General features: G+C 48.6%; 1 protein-coding gene and 1 pseudogene across 1 annotated transcript in view; one reads left to right on the plus strand and one right to left on the minus strand.

The window, feature by feature from the left end:
- Positions 1 to 5404: 5404 nt before the first annotated feature.
- Positions 5405 to 14496, minus strand: part of ANKDD1A (ankyrin repeat and death domain containing 1A) — a 39135-nt gene continuing 30043 nt past the window's right edge. The window contains exons 13-16 of the mRNA XM_027766071.1: positions 14347 to 14442; positions 10038 to 10242; positions 6786 to 6917; positions 5405 to 5673 (exon numbers count right to left, since the gene is read on the minus strand). Of these exons, the coding sequence (XP_027621872.1) occupies positions 5612 to 5673; positions 6786 to 6917; positions 10038 to 10242; positions 14347 to 14442 (495 nt within the window). The 3' untranslated portion in view covers positions 5405 to 5611. The remainder of the gene's footprint in view (positions 5674 to 6785; positions 6918 to 10037; positions 10243 to 14346; positions 14443 to 14496) is intronic.
- On the plus strand, positions 10305 to 12305 carry LOC114004802 (60S ribosomal protein L6 pseudogene; annotated as a pseudogene).

The raw sequence follows: 14496 nt of genomic DNA on the forward strand, positions 1-14496 counted from the left end.
CACCCGGTGTGAGTTTTAAGCCACCGGGTCCAGGACGCGAACTGTAGTCGACTACGTGGGAGTCCAGTGACACAGCCATTACGCTAACTGCTGGTCCCCTAAATTGTAGTTTCTAAACCTTTAACTTCATTCTACAGTTACCAGTTTTCTCTGCTTAGTATGTATTAGTTTGTAACTTTACAAGTACCAAGCATTTCAATCTATGTGGCATTTTCCTCCCAAACTTTTTGTATTAGACAACATCCACTTGACGGTTCTGTTTCTCCAGATCCATTTGCTACAATTCCATGGAACCAAATACGCAGCTATTGATCCGTCCATGGTCAGTGCCGAGGAGCTGGAGGTGCAGAAAGGCAGCCTCGGCATCAGCCAGGAGGAGCAGTAGCCGCGACGCCCGCTGCCAGCCTTGACAGACCCAGCGCCCGTCGCCGCCTCCAGCCCTCCCGCAGGCGCAGCAGGCTCACCGGTTCTCACTGTGTTTTGGAAGCAGGACTGATTGTCACCTCAGACAGGTGGCAGCTCTTCTAAGCCAGTGTAACTATTCCCTCTTCAGATTTCTTTTTTTTTTCCAGCTTTTGAAGACAGACTTTTGAAGACTCCCATTTTAAGAATTGTGAAAATTTTGCTACCAAAAGTCTTCACCACTGTGTTCTCAAGTGAATGTTCATTTCCAAGGTTTGGGATTTTGTGGGGGTTTTTTCCCCTTCTCTTTTTCTTTCTTTCCTTTTCCTCCCTCCTTTCTGCGGCATCTGCTGTAAATGCCACACCTCCAGACTGCGTGTCAGGACCCTGTTATTTTTATGCTTTCTTGGGTGGAATCATCAGAGTGCCAAGGCCCACACCGACTGTTGCTCTCTTGCAAATCAACTGCTTTTCATTTCCAATTAGGCAAGTTGTTGTGTTCACTGTTGTCTTTCTATGAATGGAATTTCATTTGGAATAAAAATTCAGTTTCACTGAGTGGTGTCCACAATTACCGTTGCTGCCCGCCGGGCTACAGAGGCGTAGGACTGGTGAGGAGCAGCTCGTGGTTTTGCCGATTCTGTGTAACTCTGGGTAAATGACTTAAATCTCCCTAAAGCATGATTCGCTTACTGTGAAATGAAGTAACCATCATTTTTGGAGCTGCTGCTGTGTACCAGGTACTTTGCATGCCTGAGTGGGGATTTTTAAACATATAAAGTAGAGAAAACTCACACAGCTTCAAAAATTACAGTATTAACTTGTGGACAGTCTTGTTTCGTCTCTGATCAAGGAATACCCTATTTCTTCCACACATACTCCCATCAATGCCTTATTTTAAAGCCATTTCTAACATATCAATGTTCTGTGGGTTTGTTTTGTTTTGTTTTGTTTTCAGATTTTTGCCATAGAGTACGTGCACTTGCCAGAGAGAGAGGGAGTGAGAATCACTCCCCCAGAAGGGATGCTCTGAACCGTGCACATGCAAGCACACACACCTGGCATGAGTCTCAAGCTGCTGGGTCTGGAACTCCAACTGGGAATCCAGTGCCTTAATCACTACGCCATCTGCTGGCCCTCGTGCTTAGCTTTTTCATAATACACATTCTCCATGAACATTTTGACAACCTTGCATAGACGTGAATAAACTTACAGAGTCTTTTTTTTTTTTAAGAGAGATTTTTGCTATAGGGCACATGCACTCACCAGAAAGAGACAGACAGAAAGCAGGAAATCACCCCCCAGGGGGGATGGCCACACCGCAATCCCATCTCCTCCATTCTCCTCTCAGGATCTTGGGCACGCACGTACATGCACTTGGCGTGAGTTCAAGCCACCAGGTCCGGGACTCGAACCGTGGTCAACTACATGGGCATGCAGCGACACAGCCATTACGCTAACTGCTGGTCCCCAGGGTCTATTTGAATAGCTTATGAGTATACATCTTGAGAAGGGAGAAACAGTAAACCAAGTAAGTAAACGTGGAGAAAGACATTGAAATACTCACATTCCGGAAGCAAGGAGCGTCCTAATAAGCAAGGTCAGGACTCCGAAAGGAGGGGCAGGTGGACGTTTCCAAGGAGGGAGTCTCCCCTGTCCCGTTCTCACTGCATTAACTGAGACTTAAATGTTTTATCATGGGGGACAGCTTTCCAACCCCCTCTGCAGCCCTCTCACATCCCATCTGCGCATCTCTCCCCATCCTTCCCTGCTCCCTGTTCCAGCCACATCGGTCCCCGGGTGGATCCATCTCTACTGCTGTGCCACTGAAGGGACTGTGTTCTTTGCTTAGACAGTCCGCTCCGCACCTGTCTACCATGAGCATCTCAGATCCTTCCTCCTATCCTCCCTGAAAAAGAATCAATCCCACCATGCTTTGCACCCAGCCATTACAACACTGACCACTCGACAATAATTACGGGATGACGGTGGGACGACACTAACGTACCATCGACCAGGCTTACAGACCACACGCTGTCCTCGGAGGCCATAAGCGACTGAGGGTAAGAAGTGCTGGCTGCACATCGCTGTGCCCCTCCAAGCAGACTGGCTGGCTGAGAACACCCGCCATTAATATTGACCAGTGGTGGGGAACAGAGTGGTTGTGCTCTCTCAGAGCCAATCCGTGACAGCTTGTCTGGCTTGGCAACTTTGTGTTAGATTTCCCAAAGAAAAGAACTGGAAAGAGAGAGTTCAACACTTTGATTTTATTGTATTTAAGAATGTGCTTTATCATCTCAGAAAAAAACCTAGAAATCCATATTGTCAGATTCATCTCCCAAAATGATCTAAGTCCCGTGTGATACAAAATACTTCTTCCAAATAGAATAATGGATGAGTTGATTTAAAAACTGCTTTTTCTTTTTATAACATTACTTTTAGTTTAAGACTTTATTTTTCAGAACAGTTTTAGAGAAAAATTGGGCAAATCGTACAAAGTTCCCAAATACTGTTTTCCACCACACAGTTTCCCTTATTTTTTAAATTTGCTGGACAGTGCATGCACTTGCCAGACACGAGACAGAGAAAGCAAGCAGGAAAGTGAGAAAGCACCCCCTGCCCCAGGAAGAAATTATTTATAATTTATTGTCATTTATGATGCCAAATTGCCTTTCAGAAGACAGTATATTGCCCCCGTCTGCTACGTGTGCTGGCTGAAGCTCCTTTCCACTCTCAACGGTTTCAATTCTCTGCCCTGGGCAGGTCTCGGCTCCAGCAGGCAGTGCTTCAGGAGCTAAGGTGTGGGCTCCTACACTGCCCATGGCTATGCCAGATGCAGCAGAGCTCACATTAGACACCGCTTCCAGGCTGGACTTCTAGGTTATCACGCACAGATGGCCTCCCATTCTGGGCAGCCAGGAAGCTTCTAGAGTCCCATTGACCTGGAGTCACACTCTCCTACCTAGGCGGCTGAGCCCCAGAAGCCATGCTTCCTGGCATCGCGAAACAAACTGCAGGCTGGCTGTGCTAGTGTAGTCGTGACTTGCCACAGGTACCTGTTTACATTTCAAATTAAATAAAAAAATCAGTTCCTTGGGGACCAGCAGGTGGCGTGATGGTTAAGGTGCTGGACACTCCCACATGGCTGACCACAGTTCGAGTCCCGGACCTGGTGGCTTGCTTTCTCACTTTCTCCCTCTCTCTCTTCCTCTGTCTCTGATCAAATTAAAATAAATGAATAAATACATCATTTAAAAAACAAACAGTAAAAGTACTGTTTTTAAAAAAATTCCAGTTCCTCTGTCTCTCTGGACACACTTGAAGCACTGAGTCAGCTCTGGTGGTGACAGTACTAGGTGACTGGGCAGTGCAGAAAATGGAACATTGCCACCGACTGCAGAAAGCTACCAGACATGCTTCTCCGGAGAGGTGGCCCTTTATATGAAGCTATGCAAAATGAGAAGGCTGGCCTTGCAGCTAGTAGTTAGGGGACCTGGATCTTGCACAGCTGACTACAGTTCAAATCCCAGCCCCAGCTGCTTGAAAAACATGCTGGCTGCAGGTGTGTGCATGCCCCCAATCCTGAATGGGTGGAGAAATGAAGAAGGGGTTGTAACATAACCATGCCTCATTGAGGGTGCTTTCTCCTTCTATCTGATGAGATCCTGTGCTCTCGGGCAAAGTTAAGAGAGAGCGAGAAGAATGACAGCTAAATGCAACCTGTGATCCTGGGCTGGATCCTGGTCTAGAAAAAGGACATGAGTGTCTCAACCGTCAACCTTTGAGCAAGATCTGAAGGTGAGTTAATAGCTCCGTACCCGTACCGATATCCTGTGCAGTCATGCAGAATGTTAGTGTTTGGGGAAGCTGTGTGAAGACTACTTGGAAGTTTTTTGTACGTTTTCTGCAACTTCTTTGTAAGTCTGAAATAATTTCAAAATATCAATAAAATGTTTAAGAACTTGGCAAAGTTTATGAAACATGAGGGGGGAATGAGAGTGTGTGCCAGATACAAATGTGTCTGTTGGACAGAAGCAGATGTGGAGGAAATACTGCATACTTTTTTTTTTTTTTGAGTGTCTTGCTATAGGGCACGTGCTCTCACCAGAGAGAGAAAGCAAGAAATCACCCCCCAGGCGGATGGTCTCACTGCAATCCCTTCTACATTGTCCTCTCAGGATCTTGGGCATGCAAGAATATGTACCCAGTGTGAGTTTCAAGCCACCGGATATGGGACTCGAACTGTGGTCAATCACATGGGAGTCCAGCGCCTTAGCCACTATGTCACCTGCTCAAAATATGGCATTCTTTTTTTTTTTAAAGAATTACTTATGTATTTAATTCCATTTGTTATTAGTTTAAAAATTGCCCAAAGAGAGAGAGAGAAAGGGAAAGGGAGAAAGCAAGTTGCCAGGTCTGGGACTCAAAGTGTGGTCAGCCATGTGGGAATCTAGCGCCCTTAACCACACCACCTGCCGGCCCAAGTATGGCATCCTTAAAACCAGCGAACAAAGGAGGACAGTCAGGTGCCAAGGAGGTGGATGGAGCCTGTGGGCCAGTGTGGGGTGCGAAGAGAGCTGGGTTTGGCGCTGGACCTCCCCAGTAAGCCACATGACCCAGGCTGGCAAGCTGCTGCTCTCCGCAGAGCCTCAGCGTCCTACCTGTCAGATGCCCCGGCACCTCGGGACAGCTGTGAGGTTCCAAAGCACTGGAGGTAAACATGAACTGAGCTGCAAAGAGCCACGTGTGTGGGATGGGGTCACCTACAAACCGGAACCAGGCCGGGACCAGTCCTCATGAAAAGGATGACGAGCTGGGGCCAGCGCGTGGGGTGGTGTAGTGGTTAAAGCAGGTGGCTCCCACATTGCCAGCTGCATAGTTTAAATCCCGGACCCGTTGGCTCGAAAAAACACCCCAGCCATGTGTGCCCAAAGTCCCAGGAGGAGAATGGAAGAGAAGGGATTGTGGCGTGGTTATCCCCCGAGATGTGCACTCGCTCGCTCTCTCTCTCAGGTCACCACATGCCCCCTATAGCAAATTCAAGAACAGACAAAAAGAACAAACATTCCCATTCTGGTCTCTGCATGACCGCGAGTCTCTGTCTTCAAAGCGTCTGGATGGAGGTCTGCTAACAGTGACTTTCAAACAGTCCTCAGCTGGTGGTCATCTTCTGTTCCGGTGGCCCCTCACGGAGGTCCCACTGCGGTGGCTACATGGCTGTGCACTGCCTAGGGGCGCTCGGGTCTGCGTTTGCTTTCTTCCTGAGGCTTTCTGCAAAAGACAGGGCTCCCATTGGCTCCTGCTACCTCAGCTCTGCCTCCCAGGGCTGGCTTTATGTTTTGATTGCCTGCCAGAGCTTGTGCTAAAAGATGTAACAACTGTATTTAAGAACATCTTGGGGAGTGGGGACGGCGGGTGGCATGGTGGTTGGGACACGACTCCCACATGGTTGACCATGTTTTGAGTCCCAGACCGAGTGGCTTGCTTTCTCACTTTCTCTGCCTCTCTCTAGTGAGCATGTGTACCCTGTAGCAAATTAAATAATAATGATGATGATAAAATAATTAGTTAAGGAAGGGGAAAAGAACATTTTGGAAAAAGAAAGAAGGCATGCTGATCTTTCACCCTGAAGTGCCACTTTGCTTTCCCTCCTTGGCTGTGATTCCTTGGCTGTAATAACTCCGGGACGACCACTGCACCTGCCCCGGGGCTTGCTATTTTCCCTCAGCACCGCGCTGCTGTTGCCCATAACTCTCAGCGACCGCCTAGACCCCCGTCCTGTATCAGGGCTGCCCCACAAGCACCGCATCCACAGACATGTCGGTGCTCACAGCAGGAGCGGGTATCGCTGTTAATGAGGGATCAGTACTGGACACCTCATCCCTCTCGCCGGGGGTTCCACGGGACGCTCTGAATCCCAAATCAGGCCTGCAGGATTGGCACACTCGAATAGGCCGCGCAGCCTCAGAAGTTTAACTGGGCTAGGTCCGGCTGGTTGAGCTCATAGGAAGCCGTCTGGGCTCAGATGTGCTCGTCTTTGTGAAAAGAAGTTTAGGGCTGTTCTAGCCGTATTCCAAACTGGGGGTGCAGGGGTGGGAATCAAGGTGCAGAGGCCTGGTGAGGGGGAGATTACAGTATCGGTGGCCTTGGGGGCCACAACGGACGTAGGGCTCGTGGGGTCAGCACCCTCACTGCACTGATAGGGAGGCTATGGTTTACCCAAGGCTCAGCTGGTGCTCAGGAGGGAGGCAGGGCCAGCACGGGCACTCTGGAAGGTCCAGAGCCAGCACCCCAGCATTCCAGACAAGGTGAGCCTTGGAGGGCCCTGCCTCCTTCCAGAAGGGGCTCCAAAGCTCCTGAGCAGGAACTGGGCATGCTCTTACGAGCCAGGTCCCTCCTGCCAATGGCCACAAGGCCCTCGAACAGTGCTTTGCTGGGGTTCTCGCCAGCCGCAGCCACGCCGTGCAGCCAGATGAGCAGCATCCGGTGGCCGTGCTCCTGGTAGCTCCTGGAACCTGAAGACATGAGGGGAGACACAGCAGCAGAGGAATCCAGTCAGGCCGCCTTACGAGAGCACGTGTCCTGGTCACTCTGTACCACCTTCTGAACACGCGCAGATGGGAAGGAGCCAAAACCCACCAGGCGCAGAGATGGAGACAGGAGAGGAGGAGCAAGCTCTCAGATCGGGTGGGGTAGGAGTGTGTGTCTCGGTCCCTAGAACCTCCCAGCTCCAGGGTTTCCCCTTAAACAGCCACCATTTACCCTGCTGGTGTCACTGTGAAGAAAGGAAGAACTGGCATTTGTCACGCACAATGCACACACCACTGTGCTGCTCACGATAATCCGGGCCTTGCTGCTACGAGCCCTGTTTACGGGTGGGAGCCAGCCTGTCAGAGCGCAGCTGGCTATGTTCTGTCTCCTGCACCCAGGGCTCTCAGCCTCAGTTGCTCATCAGAAATACCTGGGAACATCAGAAAAGATCGACACCTGGGCCTACCCCATCCCTGAGGTTCTGATGTACTTGGGTCTGGGTACAGCCTAGGCATCGAGTGGTGTTAAAGCTTCCCAGGTGATTCCAATACGCCCCGTGTTTGGAAAATAGCTGCCCACACAATTCAGTGCCAGGTGGTGGGCAGGTTAATGTGTCAGTAGGCCCTGGCACTAGGTCTGCTCTCCCAGACCCAGACACTCGGCCACAACCATCCAAGCCAGTTCGGTCCCTTCATGCTCCTTTGGTTTCTGGTTTCCCCCTCTGGGCCCTGGGCAGGCACTCTCTCATGGTGCTGCCCTTGGTGTGGCCACAGTTTGCTTGATCTACTAGGTCATCCGAAAAGTCATGATAACTTTCTGTTTTCCAACACAAACATGTGTCATGACTTTTCCAATAACCCAGTAGGTGTCTAAAGATCATTTATTCATCTTTGTCCCCACCCCTGTAATTTACAAGGGCCCCTTTATTATGTATGAAAATTCTTATCTATAATACTTTACTCTTGGCCTCTCTGCTGTGTTCCATTAATCAGTTTATTTTTGTGTCAGGTAGCTCTTTATGTTTTTTATTTTAGCTTTATTTTATAAAAGGTGGAGTATGATTGGGTTAGATCCTCTTTATTCCTTCCTCCGTAACAGTCATTCATATATTATCTGTTTATTCTTTCAAACTGTAAACTCCTTTAGTCAAGTTTCAAAAATCTTCTGTTTTGATTTGATTAAAATTGAGTCAAAATCTTATTCTAATTGAATAAAAAAATTATATCTATACAATAATTCTTCCTGCCAGAAAGTAGATTCCAATTACCCAAGTTTTCTTTTAATCAAATAACTTCTCTTGTTTTATTTACATATGTCATTCATATTTCTAAGAGTTTCCAGATGAAACACACACACCATTATAAATGAAAACTCTTTGAAAAGATTCTATATATTTTTTGAGATATTTTTTCTATAGAGTGCATGTGCTTGCCAGAGAGACAGAAAGCGAGAAATCGCCCCCCAAGGGGGATGGCCATGCTGCAATCCCTTCTCCTCCATTCTCCTCTTGGGATTTTGGGCACATACACACACACGCCCAGAGGTGAGTTTCAAGCCACCGAGTCTGGGACTCAAACCACAGTCGACTACATGGGAGTCCAGTAGCCACTATGCCATCTGCTGGTCCTGATTCTATATATTTTTGGCCATTTAATAATAGTACATAGGGGGGGCTGGCAGGTGATGTGGTGGTTGGGGGCACTAGACCTCCCACATGGCCGACCATGGTGTGGGGCCCAGACCTGGCAGCTTGCTTTCTCATTTTCCCTCTCTCTTTCACTCTGCCCCTCTCTGGTCAAAATTAAAAATAAATAAAGTTGAATAAAATAATTCTTTTTTCTTTTGAGAGGTTTGTTGTTTTTTGTTTGTTTGTTTTTGTTTTTGTTTTTTGCTATAGGGCACGTGCGCTCGCCAGAAGGACTGAGCGAGCCAGAGAGACAGAAAGCGAGAAATCACCTCCCAGGGGGGATGGTCACGCCGCAATCCCTTCTCCTCCATTCTCCTCTCAGGACCTTGGGTACGCACGCACATGTGCCCGGCGTGAGTTTAAGTCACCAGGTCGAGGACTTGAACCACGGTTGACTACATGGGAGTCCAGCAACATAGCCATTATGCTAACTGCGGGTCCCAATACAATAATTCTTTTAAAAATAATAATAATAGTACAGAGGAACACTATGGCATTCTCAAATACTTAGCCATTTCAACAAATGATGAATTCAAAGAGTTTTTCGGCTGGTTCCTCTGACTTCATATGTATACAACGACAGCATCTGAAATTAGTGATTCTCTTCCTTTCCAGTGTTTCCACTCCTATTTCTAGTTTTTAAATTTTATTTATTATTATTATTTTTTAAATTTGCTATAGGACACATGTGCTTGCCAGAGAGAAAGAGAGGGAAAGTGAGAAAGCAAGCCGCCAGGTTCAGGACTTGAACTGCAGTCGGCCATTTGGAAGTCTAGTGCCTTAAACACCATGCCACCTCCTGGCCCCATATCACTTTCTTTCTCATGCCTTGGTGCCAGAGCCAAAATTGCCAAATAGATCTTAAATGGTGACAATAGCAGGCCCTCTTCTCGTCCCTGGGGATGGCGTTAGTGCAGGGAGCCAACGATGGCTCTGGTTCAGGCCATTTGCGGAGTGTGGCATTCCCAGGCCGGGGGAGGAAGAGCAGGGCCTGCAGGCCGGGCAAAGCCCTGAGGAGTGCAAGAGCACGCAGCGTGTTGTCCATGGGACGTGGCTGGGCTGTGGGCTGGCAGGCTCTTTCCCAGAAGCACAGAAAACGGAACACACAGGGCTGGCCCCATGGCCTGGTGATTAAAGGAAACTGGATCCCACATGGTCGACTGCGGTTCAAATCCTGGCCTTGGCTGGCCTGAAAAACAGTTGGGCACATGCACCCAAATTTCTGGCAAGATGGAAAGATGGAGGGAAAAAGCTTTGCAGAGTGACCAGCACCCCGAAGGGGGTGCTTTCTCCTCCTCCTCCACCTCTCTGTCTCTCTGGAGAATACATGGGCATTCTGGCAATGCAAAGATAAGAGAGCACGAGTCCCCCAGGCCTCTGTCCATGGGTTGCTCTGGGTGGGGAGGCACGATGGTACCTGTCCACTGCTGCTCGATGGCGCAAACGTGGTCCTCGGTGAACTCCCAGGAGTATGCAAGCTTTGTCCACTCGTGGGGCCGCAGGTGCTTGGAGGCCAGTCTCCACAGCACCGAACGCAGCTGCTGCGTTTCCTGCCGATGGTCCTGCTTAAAGGTCAGGCACTTCCCAGAGGGGCTGCTGGAGTCGGTGCACGACAGGTGGTCCTGCAGGCAGACCCCAGCACTGCAGGACCTGCGGGAGGGCACCCCCGGCGAGGGTCTCCCTCATGATCCTGCAGGCAAGTCGGGCCTCCAGTCCCCTGTTACGACCTCTGCCGGGGGGCCTGGGCACCAGAGAAGGCCTGTCCTTGGCCTCAATGCCCACTACTCTGCTTTCAGACTCCATGGCCTGCTCTGGAACCTGGATTACTCACACTGCTCCATCCAGAACTCCTTTCTCACCTGCCCCCCCTCAAGCCGACTGCCATAGTCAAAAGACTACCATGTGCACCTCTTCCAGGAAGCCTTCCCAAATGCCTCTGATAGTTGCCTCCCTTTACTCTGAGTTCACGCAGCACAGATGTGAGCAGATTGACAGCAAAACACGAGAGCCAGGCAGGCCAAGAGTCAGGCTTACAGAGTCCCAGCAAGCAGGGCGTTGCATAGAATCTTCCCTATGCAGAACGCATCAGAAAACGAGAATATATGCTATTATGAGTGCATTATGTAATAGTATACATTCAGCCCAGAGGGCATGGATGGAGCTCTGGTTGTTAAAAAGTTCAGGACGGGGGCCAGCAGATGGCGTGGAGGTTAAGGTGCTGGATCCCGCGTGGCTGACTGCATGGTTTGAGTTCCAGATTCTGTGGCTTGAAAATCATGCCAGGGGACCAGCAGTTAGTGTAATGGCTATGTCGCTGAACTCCCATGTAGTCGACCGCGGTTCGCGTCCCGGACCCAGTGGCTTAAACTCACGCCAGGCGCGTGTGTATGCGTGCCCAAGATCCTGAGAGGAGAATGGAGGAGAAGGGATTGCAGCGTGGCCAGCACCCCCTGGGGGGGAGATTTCTCACTTTCTGTCTCTCTGTCTCTCTCTGTCTTTCTGGTGAGCGCATGTGCCCTATAGCAAAAATGTCTCCAAAAAAAGAAAAGGAAAACCATGCCAGGTGCGTGTGTATGTGTGCCCGAAATCCTAAGAGGAGACTAGAGAAGGAATCGAGGTGTGGCCATCTTCCCTGGGGGATGATTTCTCTTTTCCTCTCTCTTAGTCTCTGTCTCTCTCTGGTGAGCACATGTGCCCTATAGAAAGAAAAGAAAAAAAAAAAAGTTCAGGATGGAGCCCAGTCCATAGCAGCAGTTAAGAGCAATGTAAAGGGAACAAATCCCACACAGCTGAGCACGGGTTGAATCCTGGCCCCTATGGCTTGAAAAACATGGTAGGAGCTCTCTCCCACTACACAAGAGGGCAGGTGAAAAGCTACGAGGCAGGATGCTAAGGAGAGGAAACCTGAAGCCAAGAAGGCTGATGCCAGTGGCAAGGTTAAAAAGGGTGACCCCAAGGCCAAAAAGCCCAAGAAGAGGAAGCCCCATTGCAGCCAGAACCTAGTCCTAGTCCGGGGCATTGGCAGATACTCCCGATCTGCCAAATATTCCAGAAAGCCACGTACAAGAGGAAATACTCGGCCACTAAATCCAGGATCGAAAAGAAAAAGGAGAAGGTCCTTGTGACTGTCACAAAACCAGTTGTTGGAGACAAGAATGGCGGTACCGGGGTGGTTAAACTGCACAAAATGCCTAGGTATTATCCTACTGAAGATGTGCCTCGAAAGCTGTTGAGCCATGGCAAAAAAACCTTCATTCAGCAAGTGAGAAAGCTGCGAGCCAGCATCACTCCTGGGACCATTCTGATCATCCTCACTGGGCGCCACAGAGGCAAGACAGTGGTTTTCCTGAAGCAGCTGAGCAGCGGCTTGCTTCTTGTAACTGGACTGCTAGTTCTCAATAGAGTTCCACTGCGTAGAACACACCAGAAATGTGTCATCACCACCTCCATGAAAACTGATATTAGCAAAGTAAAAATCCCAAAGCACCTTACCAATGCTCACTTCAAGAAAAAGAAACACCAGGAAGGTGAGATCTTTGACACAGAGAAAGAAAAATACAAGATTTCAGAGCAGCGCAAGGTTGACCAGAAAGCTGTGACTCAAATTTTACCAAAAATCAAAGCTGTTCCTCAGCTACAGGGCTACCTTACAAATGAAGTTTATCCTCACAAATTCGTGTTCTAAATTTTTTGTCAAGAACCTAATTAAATAACTGATCATTAAAATAAAAAAAAAAGAAAACATGGTAGGCATGTGTGCATAAGTACACCACATTCTGACAGGATGGAGAAATGGAGGGAAGAAGACTGCAGTGTGACCACACCCCACGAGGGATGCTCGCTCTCGCTCTCTCTCTCTCTCTTCCTCTCTCTCTTGTCAGTACACATTTTCTCTGGCAGTAAAAAAGAAAAAAAAGTTCAAAGGACTGGACTCCCACATGGCTGACCACAGTTCAAGTCTTGGACTTAGCAGCTTGCTTTCTCACTTTCCCTTTTTCTCTCTAGTCAAATTAAATAATAACAACAAATATAATTAAATAAATAATTTTTTAAAGAATGTTCAAGACAGCAGTTAGCGTAATGGCTATGTTGCTGGACTCCCATGTAGTCGACCGCAGTTCGAGTCCCAGACCCAGTGGCTTAAAACTCACGCTGGGCGCATGTGCATGTATGTCCAAAATCCCAAGAGGAGAATGGAAAAGGGATTGCAGCGTGGTCTTCCCCCCTGGGGGGTGATTTCTCACTTTCTGTCTCTCTGCCTCTCTGGTGAGTGCATGCTCCCTATAGCAAAAACCTCTCAAAAAAAAAAAAAAAAAAGAGAAATAAAAATCTATTATAGTAAATGTACTCACTAAGTTTTAAATCTTTTTTTAAAGAATTATTTATTTAACTTTATTTCTTCTTCTTTTTTTTTTGTTTAATTTGACTATAGAGAGAAAGTGAGAGAGCAAGCCACCAGGTCTGGGACTCGAACCGTACTCAGCCACGTGGGAGTGTCCAGCACCCTAAACACCACACCACCACTGGTCCCCCAGTTTTAAATTCTCGTTTTAATTGACTAAGGAATTAAAAGAAGAAGCTTGCCACAGAGAGGCAGGGAGGGGAGGGAGGAAAGCACCCCAGGGCCTGGTCTTGCTGCAGTCTTCTCCATGTCTCCATCCTATTTGGACCTGGGGCACATATGCACACAACTAGGCATGTTTTTCAGGCTGCAGGGGCCAGGACTTGAATCACAGTTGGCCATGTGGGATCTGGCTTCCTTAATCACTAGGCAAAGGAGCTGGGCCAGTTTAAAATGTTTCAGATAGCTTAATTACCAGGACCAGAAGGTGGCATGGTGGGTAAGGTGCTGGACTCCCATGTGGCTAACCACAGTTCAGGTCCCAGACCTGATGACCTGAGGTCTCACATTCCCTCTCTTTCTCTTTCTCTCTCCCTCTTTCTCTCTGGGCAAATTAAAAATAATAATAATAAATAAAATTAAATAAGATAATTCATTTTAAAAAATAGTTTAATTACCCAAGTTTAAACAGGGGGCCAAACATTAATCAAAGGCTTCTTTGAAAGTGATTGTCAAAATTTACTAGTTGTGTAAGTAGAATAATAAGATTAATAATTTCAAATGTATAACTTAATAAATTTAATATTAACGTTGATAGTTGAACTAAATGCAAAAATTATTCTCTGGGAATAAAAGCAACCCTTATAGATTCCAAACCCTTCCCAACCCACGCCCATTTGCTGGAGACGGGAATGGCAAATGCATGGCTTCAAATCCTGCCACTCTTCTCGCCCAATTCCATGGCAGACATCACTAGTCAATTCCCACACGCTCTCCTTCTGGGTTCAGAAAGGTGCTTGAATACAACAATCCAAGCAGGAGTTGCAGTCACCCAGAGATGACAGTGGGATGGAACCACCCTGCAGGCGTGGACGACCCCCTGCGTGTGTGCACCACCGCCTGCAGGCGTGCATGCACCTGTCAACAATGTCCACAATCTTCCCCACGATGCACAGATCTCAGTCTGTCTGCCCCAGTGTGCTTGGGCACTGACCGACCGCCAGACCCTCATGAACGACCATGGTGGTACCACAACGCAGGAGCTGCCACCACTTGAGACTGAGGGTCCACAGAATGGGTCAGGGCTGGGGTTCAAAGCCAGCTCCACCTGGAGCCGACGCCGCTCCCTTTCCAACTTGGAGAAACCAAGCACAGGCCTCCGTACCTTCTCCCATCGGTAGAACCGGTCCGCTTTGATGATCATGTCCACCAGGCTGATGTGGCTGCTGCGGGCGGCCACCGCCAGCGCCGTTTTTCCTTGCTGCCAGTAAGCGGCGAGAAGGGACCCCACAGCCTGTCACGGGGGGGGCCGGCG

The sequence above is a fragment of the Tupaia chinensis genome, unplaced genomic scaffold (assembly GCF_000334495.1).
Source record: "Tupaia chinensis unplaced genomic scaffold, TupChi_1.0 Scaffold000063_1, whole genome shotgun sequence".
NCBI lineage: Eukaryota > Metazoa > Chordata > Mammalia > Scandentia > Tupaiidae > Tupaia > Tupaia belangeri.